The sequence below is a fragment of the Cyclospora cayetanensis genome, unplaced genomic scaffold, assembly GCF_002999335.1.
Source record: "Cyclospora cayetanensis isolate NF1_C8 unplaced genomic scaffold, CcayRef3 CcayRef3_contig_246, whole genome shotgun sequence".
NCBI lineage: Eukaryota > Apicomplexa > Conoidasida > Eucoccidiorida > Eimeriidae > Cyclospora > Cyclospora cayetanensis.
Window position 1 is genome coordinate 30,873 of NW_020312199.1, and position 14,657 is coordinate 45,529.

The 14,657-nt window shown below is 52.6% G+C and overlaps 1 protein-coding gene across 1 annotated transcript; it reads left to right on the forward strand.

Moving 5' to 3' along the window:
* Nucleotides 1–9,136: 9,136 nt before the first annotated feature.
* On the forward strand, nucleotides 9,137–12,976 carry LOC34622958 (ubiquitin carboxyl-terminal hydrolase MINDY-2; the record flags this gene model as incomplete). The annotated part of the gene is made up of 8 exons (XM_026338280.1): nucleotides 9,137–9,281; nucleotides 9,800–9,939; nucleotides 10,192–10,533; nucleotides 10,648–11,013; nucleotides 11,239–11,547; nucleotides 11,988–12,251; nucleotides 12,356–12,444; nucleotides 12,934–12,976. Coding segments are annotated over exons 1-8 (1,698 nt in total), but the record flags the coding sequence as incomplete, so codon positions are not given.
* Between the last annotated feature and the right edge of the window lie 1,681 nt (nucleotides 12,977–14,657).

A 14,657-nucleotide genomic window follows, 5' to 3' on the forward strand; every position in this document is an offset into this window, starting at 1 on the left:
CCTACATCGTGTTGCAGCTGCCGCAGCGAACGCACTCGAGGAAACAACGCAGCGCTACCCCGAAGAGAGAGCCGGCTGCTGCTGCTGCTGCTGCTGCTGCTGCTGCTGCTGCTGGCGGCGGCGGCACTGGTGGTGGTTGTAGAGGAAGTGGTTGTAGAGGAAACGGTTGTAGAGGAACTGGTTGTAGAGGAAATGGTCGTAGAGGTACAGGGGCTGGTTCTCTCGTCACCAATGAGGCACACAGAAGATGCTCCCGAGGAATTTGTCTCCGATGCAGTTACGCTGCCACTTAGAGTCGCAGTAGCAGCCGATGGTGGTTGTTGTTCTTCTTGATGCAACTGTTGTTGCTGCAGCTCCTGTTGTTGTTGCAGCTCCTGTTGTTGTTGCAGCTCCAGTTTTTCTTCTTGTTTTCCTCTAACAATGCCATATCCGCTAAGAACTTGACGAGGGAGGTAGTGGTGGCTGTAGGCTGCTGCTGCTACTCCTGCTGCTGCTGCTACTCCTCCTGCTGCTACTCCTCGTGCTGCTACTCCTCCTGCTGCTACTCCTGCTGCTGCTGCTGTTGAAGCGCATTGTGCAGACGAACTCTTATCGGAAGGAGTACACACTTTGATGCGGTTACCCCCTCTACGGTTGCTCCTCGGATGTCTCCCTCCGTCGCGACTGCGTGATGCGGTTGTTGTGAGTGGTGGGGTTGCCTCTTCTGCGCCTGATGACAGAAGTGGTTCCTCGGAGCTGCTCGGCTTAAGCACGCAGCTAAAAGAGGCAAATCTCTCATGTTGCTCACTTACAAGCTCCTCCCCAGCTGTTGCTGCAGAAGCTGCTGCAGAAGCTGCTGCAGAAGCTGCTGCAGGCAGCTCTTGCGATGAAAGCCGCTGCAATTCGCTGCTGACAGCCAGTGTATGCGCGAATGAGGTGCTTAGGTCTGCTGCTGCCGCTGCTGCTGCACCACCAAGAGGCTTACTTACAAGATTTCCCTTGACGGCTTGCTGGTGCTCAGGCTCAGACTGTTTCAGCCGCTCTTGCTGATGAGGCACTTCCTCCTGGATGTGCTTCTCCTTGACTTCTTGAGAGTGCCTGGACTGCTGCTCCTCCCGCAGAGACAGGCAACTGTACAGTTCAGCGTCTGCAAGAGCTTCGCTTTTATCAAAAGGAGCTGCGTGAGGAGGAGGCGTGCTTGCATTTTGGAGGGGGGGGGGTTCCTGCTCTTGCTGCCCCTTTCGCAATTGCGTTTCGTGATGCATTGCTGCTGCAGCGGGAAAAGTAGCAGCAGCCATTTAGAGGGGAGCTAGAGCAGCAGCAGTCGTCAATATCCAGCTGCTGCGGCTGCTGCTGAGGAGCAGCAAGGCTGCTTCTGCCGCCTTCCCCTTGTTGCCGTCTTCAAAAGATGTCTAACAGCTCCTGCTGAGCAACTGTTTCGAAAAAGCAGCTCTCCTTCGTCCTCCAGCTACTCTGATGCTTCTCCTCGTGCTTATGCCCCCCGCTGCAAAGGCGAACCAAAGCAGCAACTTTGTATTTGGATCTCTGGAGAAGCAACACGACGCACATGGCTGGTTAGGTGCTGCTGCTGCTGCTGCTGCTGCTGCTCGTGTACTTGCTGCAACAGCAGCAGCTGCTTCTGCTGCTGCCGTTGTATATCAAAGCGGCGCGAAAGGCACGCGAGAAGCGGCGCAGTTTCTCACGCTGCGAGAAAATGTTGCTGGCTGCTGTAGAAAGGTGTCTTGTGGCTAGTGTGAAGGTGTGTTGTACAAACACACACAAACACACACACGGATATCGGCGAGAGGCGAGTGTGTATCTTGTGGCAGCCCACAGGAACAGGAGAAACACGACAATGCTTGCCCAACCTCCCCGTCGCTCTCGGGTGTCACTACAGGAGAAGATGCTGCCAACAGGCACCAGCAGCCACCAGCCCTCCCCACTCCCCACTCTGACCAGATGGAGAGATCGGGTAAGAGAGTGATGGGAAGTGAGAGAACGTTGTCAGACTATGGAGCACCTGTTTGAGGCGCCCTCCGCTGCTGCTGCTGTTGCTGCTGCTGCTGCTGCTGCTGCTAGTTGTGCTCTGATGACTCCCCTGCTGCTGCAGTCTTGCGAGATGCTGCCGCTTCTGAACGGATGATGTCTGGGGAAGAAGGAGACGTGTGGAAAAAGATGCGGCAGGAGTCGTCTAAAGAACACGTGTAAGGTACACTTGCTGCTGTTTTCAGCGCCTTGCTGCTACTACACTGCTGGTGCTGCTGCCTGTGCCGATGCTGCAGCCGCTGCAAGAAAGGGAAGCGAGGATGATCGGACCGCTATCTTGAAGCGGCTACTGAAGAGGGAGCAACTAACGGGATCTGCTACAGAAGCAACAGAGAGAGACACACACACACACGCAACAATGCCCACCGCAGCAGCGACCGCAGCAGCAGCTGCAGCAGCAGCAGCAGCTGTGCAGCGTCAGTACAGGACGGCACAAAACACCGTCCCAAGGAGAGAGAACAGATAAAGGGAGGGAGAGCTTCGTTGCCGCTCAAAAATGCAAACAGCTTCTTGGGAATGCTTCTCAAATTAAATCGTAAATTTCCCCCCCCCCCAAACATCCGACACTGGCCACCGTCAGAGCCAGCGGTCCACCGTTGCTGCTGCTGTTGCTGCCGCCTCGGTGCAGCTTGCGGTGTATCTACACCACACACGGGAACTTCTGTTCATTTCGCCTTGTTTTGCAATTTTAAAAAAGAACAGTTCTGCGTTTCTTTCCGTGTGAAGTGTGGCGAAACGCGTGTACCGTAGAGAGGCTTTGCCCGTGGTTACCTCCCCCCAAGCACTTCGCGCTGCAGACGTGGCACAGACTGCTAGGATGCGCAAGGGAGCGGGAGCAGTGCTAAAGCAGCCGCCTCGACGAGTGTCTCTTGGCAAGCTGGTTGTTTTGCGCCACTTTTAGTGTTTAAGATGCCGAAAAACTGGGGTGGTGTCGCTCCTTGCCGCCACGCGCAATGCTATCCGTACGGGGGGGGCCTCCTGATGCAACTTCACCTCAAGAAAAAACCTCCAACATCGGCACGGAGAGATGAGAGTTGCCTTGCCCCTGCCGCCTCTTCGCAGCAGTGTATTGCTCACCCAAAGCCTCCCTTTTGTTTTGTTCGCTGCCATCCAGTAGCGTAAAACTGCCACCAGCACCGCTACTCAGTGCATGTGGCACCTCCCTAGGGATTTTGCCGTTAGAGGGCTGGCGGGATGCATGCCTTGAGGGAGAGTGCGCTAGTGCTCAGTGTACAGCGAAGCAACAACCTCTAGCCCTCACTAGCAGTGCCATCACACAACGCAGGTGTCTAGTGCTGCAATGGCACCAAAGGCGTAATCCCCGGCTGCAGCCCAAAAGGCTCGACACCCTCATATATTGAAGACCACCCACCCTAAATTATCGAAGGCCTCATTCAGGCTCTATCCAATGAGAAGACCTTTCACTGCGCGACATGCCTCTTCCGAGAGGATGTCAGGCGCACCTCCATCATTGTAGAAGCGGGCTATGCTAAACTCAGCCACTTCCTACTGCACCAACCAAAATGATTAGTGAAGAATTGACTGACTGGTTGTCGGTTCGTAGATCGCAATGTTGCGGGCATGGAAGCAAGATGCTTTCTCCAGCTAGCTGTACATACTCGCTCGGTGTGCCTAGAGGGTAGTGCAGCCACGGGCCCTCTAACTGCCTCTATTTCTTCATGTCAAGATCTCCGAAAACCACGGGTAGGGCAAAGAGGGAGCTATCTGAGAAAGAACAGTCAAAGACGCTCTACTAACTTCGTGGTAAGGTTGGAGTTATGTCGCCGCCCCCCTCACCCCTCCCCCAACACAGTGACGCCCAGTCTTAGATCTCCTCGGAGAGACACTAGACTTTGCAGTCCTTACAGAATAATAGGAACGTGTTAAGTGTTTATTCGATTGAGCCACCTTCTTCACGTCCTTGCCCCCCTCAAGAATTCGACACAGGGGGGGCTACTTTAAGCGCCAACAAGGTTCTCAACAAATCTGGAGAACTTTAAAACTTTTTTTGGAAGCCAATGTTGACATATTTGTGCCGCCTACAGCTTTTCGGAAATTTAACGAGTAAGCAAGAGCACTGGTGCGTGTTCGAGGTGTCAGGTGGTCCTAGCTACCTACCTGGCCGCAAGTTACTTCGCCGTCACAGTCTGGTGTATTTCACAGAGCCACCCCATCTACCAGGACCAAAGCTCCAGGCTCGAAGCACATCCCCCAACGCCGCCTATCAAATTAGGTGTTTAGTTTTTTGAGCTGTGCGCATATACTCCTGTGCACTGTCCAGCTATTCTGTGATTTTTTTCGAGTCGGTACGGCTGGCTGCCGACCCCAGATCATCAGGCCCCCGGCGATTTTGAAGAGGGAGGGACACTTTAGTGTAAACCAGGAATGCGGGAAGCAAAGAGTAAACACGCGCAGTGTTGGAATATAGGCTACTCAGTACAATGAGGAAAACCATGCCAAGAAATTTGTGCTTTTTGGTGAACAATAAGCCGCAAAAAAATGCAAATGGATGCGCTTGGCGTTCTCTATGTGCCTATCCGCCTCATGGTGTCTCGCAGCAATCGCATTCTAGTAAATGTGTAGACGGATCATACAAGTGCCCAGAAAGCAGTAATGGACTTCAAATCCGCTGAAACTAGCTGGGATAAGGTAAGAGTAATTGAGAGACTTGGTGCGCACGAACTAACGAGGCGAGAGATGAAAGGGGCATATTTTCTAATGCTGTCGGTCAACAAACAAAGCAGATGCTATCGTAAATCTTCATACCCAGCAGTCCAAAAGCAAAAGCCATGTTTTAATCATTTTAAACCTTGCAGTAGCCTGAAAAGTCTGCGAGCTTCCGGGTTGATCAGAACAGCGCAGCTTCGGCTGTTGACAATCTACACATAAAAATGCATACCCCTGTGCCTCTGGACGCATACAAGGCCACCAGAGGAATCATGAGACCATTTTTCAACTGTTGTGTGAATCTTACGTTGGCTCGAAAGAACCTGAGCCTGTACTTTGCGCAAAACGGCATTGCAGGATGATGTCGGGATGTACAAGCGACACTGTCCCTGGAGTGTCTTGAAGATCACAGCAAGTCATGCTCGACATAATAGTGATCACCCCTTTTCCGTTCTGGCTTCTGGAAGCGGTAGCGGGTGCATGCGTGTCAGCAGCACAAGGCTAACACAATGTTGATCGAAACCGTTGGTCATCACAGATAAGAGTAGCACAAAAGGGAATGCTGAGGCGTCGCGCAAACGCGCTGACGACCATGTTGGTGATGCCCCTTCTACATTTCACGGGAGTTTCTCCCTACACGAGGCGCCTAAGCGTGAAAAATATCTATGGAGTTGTCAACTTGCTCAAAACTATGCTAAAGTAAACTGAAGGCTGATGGTTAAGCTAATCAGCGCACATATAAATAGTACAGGCAATTTTCTAGGTCCCACCGGAATACATAAGGTCCTTTTGCCCGCATTAGGTACGACTGATCAAATTCGGTGAAATAACAAAGATAAAAAGCAAGTATTTGGGGCTTAGGAAAAGCAATAACTTTTCGGGAAAAACTACCACCGATCATCATCTTGTAAGCACCGGGTCTTAGGTAACATTGTCGCTCATAATAGGGCAGCGCGAGCACTGGAGGGGTTGGAAGGCAGCAGACATGAGTCCTCGCTGAGGCGTCAGCCTTTCTTGTCCAGATCGCGGACTGCGCGCTTTCATGATAAAATTAGTCAACCGAGCAGCTATCTCGACCACCCCAGAAATGGAATTTCGGTGATACGATGCAAGCCCTCAGAACTTCGCAACAACCTGGCGAGTACGTGAAGGGCAGAGTAACGCGGCAGTATTTGACTCAATTCGAGCCGGCTAAAAGCAAAGCGCTAATAAAACAATTGCTCTCAGGTAAAACGAACACTCTCTTGCCTTTGCAAACCACTGCTTGCCCTGCAACAGCTTAAGCGCATTCCCGAGTATGCTGTTGGTGCCCTTGAAGGTTTTAGCTGGATAACAACTCTCCGTCTATGTAGACAGCCATGCAAATTCCTGTGGATAGGCTCGAATGAATCCCGAGTGACTGGACATTGCAGTATAGCTAGGGCATTTGCAGTGCCATTTGGGGGTACTTGAAGTGGTGAGTTTACATGTCGAGCGCCCTTTTGTGCGTATCATCGAAGTGACTAGAGCTTTGTGTGTGAGCATCTGTAAAGACAGGGGTCGCATTAATGTTCGATCATACGTCGCCCTCCGTCGCTTCTCCGTACCAGCACCACGTCGCACCAAAGAGGCTGCTCGATTCCTATACTTTGCCTGCTTCCAACAACCATTCGGCTACCGCCCAATCTTCTCTTCATGGTGTGAAGGCTTCCAATACTGCGGAACACAGATTGAGGATCGCTCAGGGATTAAGTTAATACGGTGCACTGAACAATCAACAGGTAGCCAGCCTGCTGGTAGCTCGTCATTATTTAGCAACTTTGTGTTATCCTTTACGGTGCCATTCCAACTGTTTCACGGCCGACAATTTAAATGGATCATCTAGAAGCAACCTGTTGCAGAGCTACTGGAACGAGATGCATACTCATAGCTGCCTTCTCCCACCGCCTTGCTGATCCGTCAGCATGAAGACTCTGCCACACCGTGTCGAGCTACCGAACACAGCCCCCTGGCCATAAAAGGGAATGAGCGTTATTAAGGTAGTCAGGAGATGCTTTTCTAACGCTTCCTGGAGCATTGCTCTCTACGTTTGCACCTGTAGCAGCATGCACACCGTCCAGTGGGTCATCCATGGCAAACCTGTGATAATGCCGAAAAAGTGAAAAATGGATCAACACTGACGCCAGTATAGGTGATTATCTCGACTGGAGCTGACTTAAAGTGTCGTCTAACCGCCGGCACCTTGCAAATTCTTGCGTTCTGCCACCGTTAATCAGCCGGAGCCATAGGACCCGCGCCGACGCATGAACCGGAAGACTGCACTTCTGCGCTGCCTTTTCGGACAAAATATCCACTTTGCCTTCCATGCAAAGCTCTACCAGTTCTCGACCAGTAACATGAGCTCGAGTGTATCGACACAACGTTGACCTGTGGTGAGATCTCCATCGTGGATCCTCTGTAGCGCCTTTCACTGCGTCGCCGCATGCGCGGAGACTACTCTGTTTTCCTGATGTGCCGCCTATGCTTGCCAAGCACACTGCTTTACTGGCACCTAGTCCTGTTGTACAAGGTTTTTTGACTTCACACGCACTTGCAGTTCCGGACTATGCGACCTAATTTCCCACAAGAAAAACAGATGAGTTGTTGGGGTGGGGGTGTTTGGGGTTGCTCAAGGGCACATGTTGCCTTTGGCTGTCTTTTCTCCTTTGCCGTAGACTCTAGGCTTGAGGGAACTGGCACAGATCCGACTTCCGCAGGTTCTGGATCCCGACATGGCTCTGTCTTCTGAGCCAAAGACGTAGGAGTTGAGCTTGTTTGTTCCTGGAACCAAAAGCAGTCCAGCATTTGTGTAAGCCACACCTGTCGCTTGTTTACTGGGTCGGTCGCTGGCTAGCCTACAGCCACCTGACGTAACACTTCGGGTGCACCGGAGATTAACCAGTTGTAAAGCAGCTCTTGTTCTAGGCTGGGACGTTCACGAGACACAACTCCGTATACCTCCGTATACCAATCTACTGTTGACTTCCTCTGCTTTAGCTCTCTTAGTATTTCCAAATCTAGTTGTTGAGTTGACCTTCGCACAAACCGATTTAAGGGTTGCATGAAGGCTGCAACTGAGGTGCTACATGCAGGCAGCACCTTTGAAGCATGTCTCCATTGGATAGACATTCAGCTGGGAAAGCTATTTTTCCCTCATCTGGGGGCACAACGCAAGGGGCATCTTCGAAGGCTGCTTGGATCTTTGAGTACTTGCCCATAGTTGCAGCCGTCATACTTTTCCGTTTGGCGTAACCACTTCGACGAATCCATGAAGATTTAACCGGCTAAAAGATCATGCCTTGACCAGCTGCTGAGGTGCGCCGGAGCCATGCTAACCATTACTGTATCGTTCCAAATTAAATAGATGGCACTCCCGAAGGAGGCCATCCTATACATTAACATGGGTTTGGACATGCGCCCTTGCTGCCCCAATAAGGCGTTTTGCTACCGTCAACTTCCATTGCCAAAGGTGTGCTTCCTCTCGTAGTGTTGCCGAAGAAATCAAATAGATAACTTAGCAATAAGCTTACTGAAAGCAAATAACCTGTTGGAGGAAATCCTGACAGCCCAATGTTTTGAGAGACAATGGATAAAAGTTGAACAGCTCAATCGGACCGTGGGATGCTGGCGACCGGAAAGTTCCACTTTCAGGTTTCTGTCACGAGACACCTGACTTCTGATTCAACAAGAACTTAAATGAGCGTTATTGAGTGCTTCTTAAAAGAGCCCATTCCTTCCTTATGCTCCTCAGAGTTTCCATATGGGCGGGGAGAAGGTTATCTAGCGTGGTGCCCGTGCCTGCACCCTCTAGGTACTAGAAGCATTCACAGCTAGTTGCAAAGAGCATCTGGAGCGAATGCACACACAATTGCTTCCTCTTGTGCGGGGCCGAATTCGATAAAGGAATAAGATGTAGGAATAAGAAAGCCACTAGGTTATAGCGAAATAGTAAGTGGAATGGTAGGAAGTGATTAGGTGAGGCTTGGGCTGGTGCACAAACGACCGCTGGAATAAGCATCCAAGATTACTGCGCACAGTCTGGAAGAATCCTGCGCTTTTGTCCGTGAAGCACCCTCCGTTCCGTAAACAGTATTCGATGCACTGTTTGTGCGTTACTGTTAGGGTGCTCTCGCATCCATGTCGAGCCTTCACCAAGCCCTGTGTTACAGGGGTCTCGTCCAGGCGCAAACGTGGACTACTTCGATTTGCGTGCATGATTGCACAGAGAGAAAAACGAGCTAACCAGTCACATTGCGGCTTGGTATGGTTTCCTTTTGAGCTCAGATAAGACCTTTCGGCCTTACTGCAAGTGGTTTGGGCAGGCAAGCGCTAATCCTGGGAGCGACTGGGCAAGTTTTCCCAGATCGATTACAACATCGAGGGGGTGCAAAAAACAGCGTACGGAGATCCTGCTCGCGCATAACTCATGCAGGTGTCGGGGGGCCTTTTCGTTCAGTGTATACAACAGGCTTCAGTGTATACAATAGGCTCTGGCGGCTGTAGGCCAAGCGTTACAGCTAGCTCCCCTAGGGGGAACGTTCTAGGGTTCGAGGCGCAATGTGCTGCAAAGGGTAACCCATAGACTGCTGCCTGCGCTGCCAAAGCGCGTGTCTTGCGTTGGATCCATAGGGGGCTCCCCACCTGAGGAATCGGAATAGCAGAATGCATAGAGGACACCGGGTACAGTCAATTCGCGCACCCAGACTCCAACGCTCTAAAAAGCCGACTATTTATGACCATTCCTCCCCGAGACTACGAGCGCTTCAACGTATCAGGGGTAGGATCGGTTTTTCGTCATGCGAGTCGGTCCTTTCACGGTGTGTGTGTGTGTGTGCATAGAGACGCAACAGAGCACACTACCCGCAGGCGCAGCGAAAACCCACTCCTAAAGGTTGTATTCAAGATTGGGGCATCTATGCTCGGCGAAACTGGCATTTTCTAGGCACAGAAGGCGCTATGTAGAGGGGGCCCCTCTGTATCAGGGGGCCCCCCAGGGAGTTCTTTAGTGCGGCGGGGGCGGGTGCTGCGGCATAAATTACATTGATCCTTATGATTTTAGGACCCCTAAGCTCATAAATACTTGCAAAAGGCAGCGCTGCAGCTCAGAGTTCAGAGGTTTCGCTTCTGACGTTTTCGACGCGCTGTCGTGACACTCCAACGGCGGCACTAGCAGCAGCGGGGGTCGCTAATCCTGCCGTGCTGGGCTATGCGCCTCAGCTACACACAGCCGTACTGACGCTTAGGAGGCAGTAGAGCGTCCTGAGGGGAACTGACCATCGTGGAAACGGTGGAAGGAGCAGAAAGAAGACAGGTTGTTACCGTCGTGAGGCTCCATCATTAGGCATGTCTGTACATTCTGCTCAAGAGGCTGCAGCGGGAGCTGCAGCGGAAGCTGCAGGAAAAAGCACAGCAGCAACAGTGCTGCCCTCTCCCCCTGCGCCTCAGCCTGCGTGCTGTGCACTTGCCCCCCCGCTGCTCAAGGAAGCTGCACCTTCTCAGCAGCGGCAGCAGCAACAAGAACCACAGCGAAAGCAGCAGCATCCCCGCGAAGAGGAGCGGCAACAGCTGCTGCTCTTGCAGCCAGAAGAGAAGCACCAGTCCTTGAGCGCAACAAAAGGTCCCCCCGCACACACTGCGGGAGAAGCTTCACAGGCAGTGTCGCAGACAGAAGCAGCGGCAGCAGGCACCCCTCCGCAAGCCCCCTTTGGAGCCGAAGAAGGAGCAGTGCAGACTGCAACTACAGAAATGCCTCCTCCTGTTCGAAGTGGAGCAAGCCAAGATGCAGCATCAGACGCTGCGGCAGCAGCAGAAGCTGCAGCGCGCGCAGCTTCAGAGGCTGAAGAAACAAGCGCAGCACAAGGTGGAAGCGTTGATAGAGCAGCTGCACACGCAAGCAGTCCTGCCTACACGAAAGTCGAGGCGGGAGTTGTGGACGAGGCTGCAAACGGAGGAGGCTCTGCAGCGGCAGAAGGGGTACATGTTGCAGGCACACAAGCGGCGTCAGAAGTCGAAGGATTGGAAAGACTTGCACCATCGTTGCCTCCAGCAGCAACAGACAAAGCGAAGACGGCCATAGGACGGCGCGCGGGAGAAGCAGAAGCAGAACCATCGGCTGCGTTCTCAACCCCTCAGCTGCGCGTATGTTCACATGGCTGCGCAAAGTCGCCAGTCAGAAACAGTCTCGGGAAAGAAATCTCCGAATGTTTCCCGTGCGAGGCGTCAACAGGGCACCTTTCTTCTCATCCAGCAGCCGTGGAGGCAGCCATGCAAGCCGCGCAAGCGGCTTCCGTCGCGCCAGCAGAAGCAGATTCAGAAACAGCAGCAAAAGCAGAAGCAGAAACGGCAGCAGCAGACGCATCAGAAGAAGCAAAGGCAGAAATTGCACCAACAGAAACTGCACCAACAGAAACTGCACCAACAGAAACAGCACCAACAGAAACAGCACCAACAGAAACGGCACCAACAGAAACTGCACCAACAGAAACTGCACCAACAGAAACTGCCCCAATACGCGAGAAGGAAGAGCAGGAGGCTGAAGAAGAAGCGGAGTGGTTCCTTCTGAAGTCGATCAAGGTGTTTGGAGGCGTTCAGCATATTTTGCTGCAGAGTCGCAACGGCGCTTGCCCCCTTCTTGCCATAGCCAACGCATTGATCCTCAAGGGGAAATTACAATTGCCTCATCGGCAACAAGACAAGCGGCAGCAACAGGATGACGAGGCTGAGGAGCTGCAGCGCATCAGCAGCAGCGAGCTCTTGCAGTATCTGTCTGAGTTTCTCTTGCTTCAGCATGCTGAGTGCACACAAGATCCAGAAGCTCTCGCTTTCACGATCAACGATGCAAGCGCCGCTGCTGCTGCCGCTGCCACTGCTGCTGCTTAAGCCGCCTCGAGAGCATGTTTTTTCATGTTTGTGCATTCTTGAGTGTGCTTATTTGTGTGCATGTGGATGTGTATTTGTGTATCCTTGCTTGCGTCCTCTCTCCTCAGTGTGAACGCATGCGTCTTCTCCGACTGTTCGCTGCTATAGCGCCACTCTGCTGTGCTGCTGCTGCTAATTTTGCTGCATCTGCATCTAATAATAAGTTCGCCAGTAGGCCGCCACTACGGCATGCGTGCCTGTTGATGCAAGGAGAAGGAAGGTTGGGAAAAGCTGCGCAGCGAATGGGTGTGTGTGTGTGTGTCTGTGCTTCGAGAGGCAGTCGTTGCTGCGTGGTTGCTGCTCACCACGCGGTGTTTCTCTACACGCTTGCGTGTGTATATTATTTTCTCTCTGTGCAGGCAATGGATTTGTTGCCCTCGCTGCTGCAAGGACTGGATCTGAACGTCCACTTCAGCGCCATTGATGCCTTCGAGTTCACGCGGGCTGTTTCGCTTTTTGATGCCTTCGGCTTGCGACTGCTTCACGGCTGGAGACCTCTTCGAGACAAGGCACATCGTCGGAAAGCGGAGGCGTCTGCAGTTGTGGGTGCGTCGTCTGCTGTTGAGGCTGCGTGTGGAGCTGAGGCAGCTCCCGCTTCTCTTGGAAACGTTCCCGCTGAGACAGCATGCGGGGAAGAGGAATTCAAGAGCGGGGAGCAGCGTACGCAGCAGACGTCGGCGAGTCCACTAACTGCAGCTGCCGCTGTCGTGCAGCAGCAACAGCAGCAGCAGCAACAGCAGCAGCAACAGCAGCAGCAGCAACAGCAGCAGCAGCAGCAGCAGCAGCAACAACAACAACAGCGCTTCTTGTGGGGACGTAAGGATCGTGATTCAGAGAGATCGTCTCCTGTCTGTGGGCACCCCCACCCCGCCGTTGTCAACGCTGACGAGGTAATCTCGAAGCAGCCATCTTGCCGCTGCAGCGCTTGCGTGCTGGAGACGCTGAACTACAACCAGCTGGCAGAACGGTCGGTGATGTACAGACACCTCCTGGAGCTCATGCAGCGGACTGAAGACGGTGCCTTCTTGCTGCGCCTGTTGCAGCAAGGCGAGCTGCAGCAGGGGCAGCTGCAGGAAATACTGCAGCAACAGGAAGACGTCTTTCGGGAGCAGCAGCAACAGCAAGAAGAAGAAGGGGGTACTCACTCAAACCAACCCCTGCACAGCAGCCTCGAGCTGACTTTGGATGCAGCCGCAAGAGCCGCATTGCTGTTTGAAGGACCCTTGTACGAAGAGTTTCTGAGATCTTCGCCTTCGCAACTGACCTCAAGAGGCATCGAAGAGCTGCGGCAAGGCTACACCCCAGCAACAGCAGCAGCAACAGCAGCAGCAACAGCAGCAGGAGAGGGAGAAGAGGGAGAAGGACTGTCGGCTGCGGCTGTTGCGTTGCCTGTCGGCGTTCCTTGTGTTTTATTCCGCAACAATCATTTTAGCGTCATTGTTCGCTATCCGGATCCTACAGCAAAGCCCACCCGCTCGCGCAAGCAGCAGCAACAAAAGCAGCAGCAGTGGGAAGAAGGAGACGACGCATGCGGCTCGGAGGATTATTATGCGCTGCAGCAGCTGCTGCTGCAGCAGGAGTCAGAGACAATGGCGGTGTACTGTCTTTGTACAGACGTTGCCTTTGCGGAGGAGTCAAGAGTAGTGTGGGAAATGATCCAGGATGTTAGGGGAGATAATCCATTTTGTGACGGTTCCTTCGTCCCTCTCAATGAGCAGGTAAGGGCTTTTGCTACTCGCCAATGTCAAAAAGGCTTTCACTACTTGCCGATGTCTGTCTGTCTGTATGTATGCATGTATATATGTCACTCTGTCTCTTTCTGAGTGCTCTTTGCCTCGGCTCGAGGACTGCAGCCTTTTCCAGTCTGCACGATATCTGCTGCTGGCGCTAATGTCGGTACAGGTGCAGCATGAAGCCATCCCATACCGACCATCCCGTGCTCCCTACGAAGACACAACTCCCTCGCAGTTCCCTGTAAGCGCCTCATTGGTTTGGAAATCCAGCCAAACGTGGAGCTGTTTTCTGTGTGTGCACAAACAACCCTCTCTTGCATACGAATTCTGCTTCACGTTCTGCCCGCTTTCCTGCGCTATGCTCTCCCCCTTCCTCTCTCCGTGCCACTCAGCCCTCTCCTCTGTTTGCTATCGCACGTGCATGCATACGTACCAGCAGCTCGGTACGCCAGTTCGCCCTTCACAACGCTGTTTCGCTCAACTCTCCTCCGTCGTGAACTCTGGAGCGTTCAGTCCACACTCTCACACACACACTGCCGTTTCCCCTGTGACTTCGCCTTTTGATGCACTTTATAAAGTTTTCTAAAGGCTCCCTTCTGAGCCTTTCTCCCTGCCTAGAATGCTGCCTCACCATCCTTCTCTGCGTTGCATGCTCGAGCTTCCATAGACGCACCACCACTGAATCTTCCCAGCGCTTTATTGCGTATGCCCTACGCCGCCCCTGTGCCTCGCTTTATCCATACTATGTCTGAATCTACACACACACACACACATATATGTACGTCTATACTCATATGCCTGCTCTCCTTTTCGAGTGACTTGCAACATTTGTGGGCTTCTACCACACTCCTTTCCCGCGCAAAAAGGGATAAGGTGCATTGCTACCGTGCAACTACCTCTTTCGCTCTCTATCCCTTTTTCTGTTTGTTCCACTCTCCACTTTCTCTCCATCTATCCATCTCTTTTTGACTCTCGCTATCTTCAATTTTCTCTCACTTTCTCCCCTTCTATCTAGCTCTCTTTTTAACTCTCTCTTTCTCCAATTCTCTCTGTATCTCCAATTCTCTCTGTGTGTGTCTCTCTCTCTCTCTCTCTCTCTCTCTCTCTCTCTCTCTCCCTCTCTCTCTCTCCCTCTCCCTCTACTCTCCCTCACTCTTTCCCACTCCCCCTTCCCCCTCATTCTCCCCTCTCTTTTTCTTTCTCTTTTTCTTCACCCCCCTCGTCTCCTCTCCGCTCACACCTGCACCTCCTTTCCCTTTTGCTCTCTTTCTCTCATCTTGCTTGCATGTACTCATT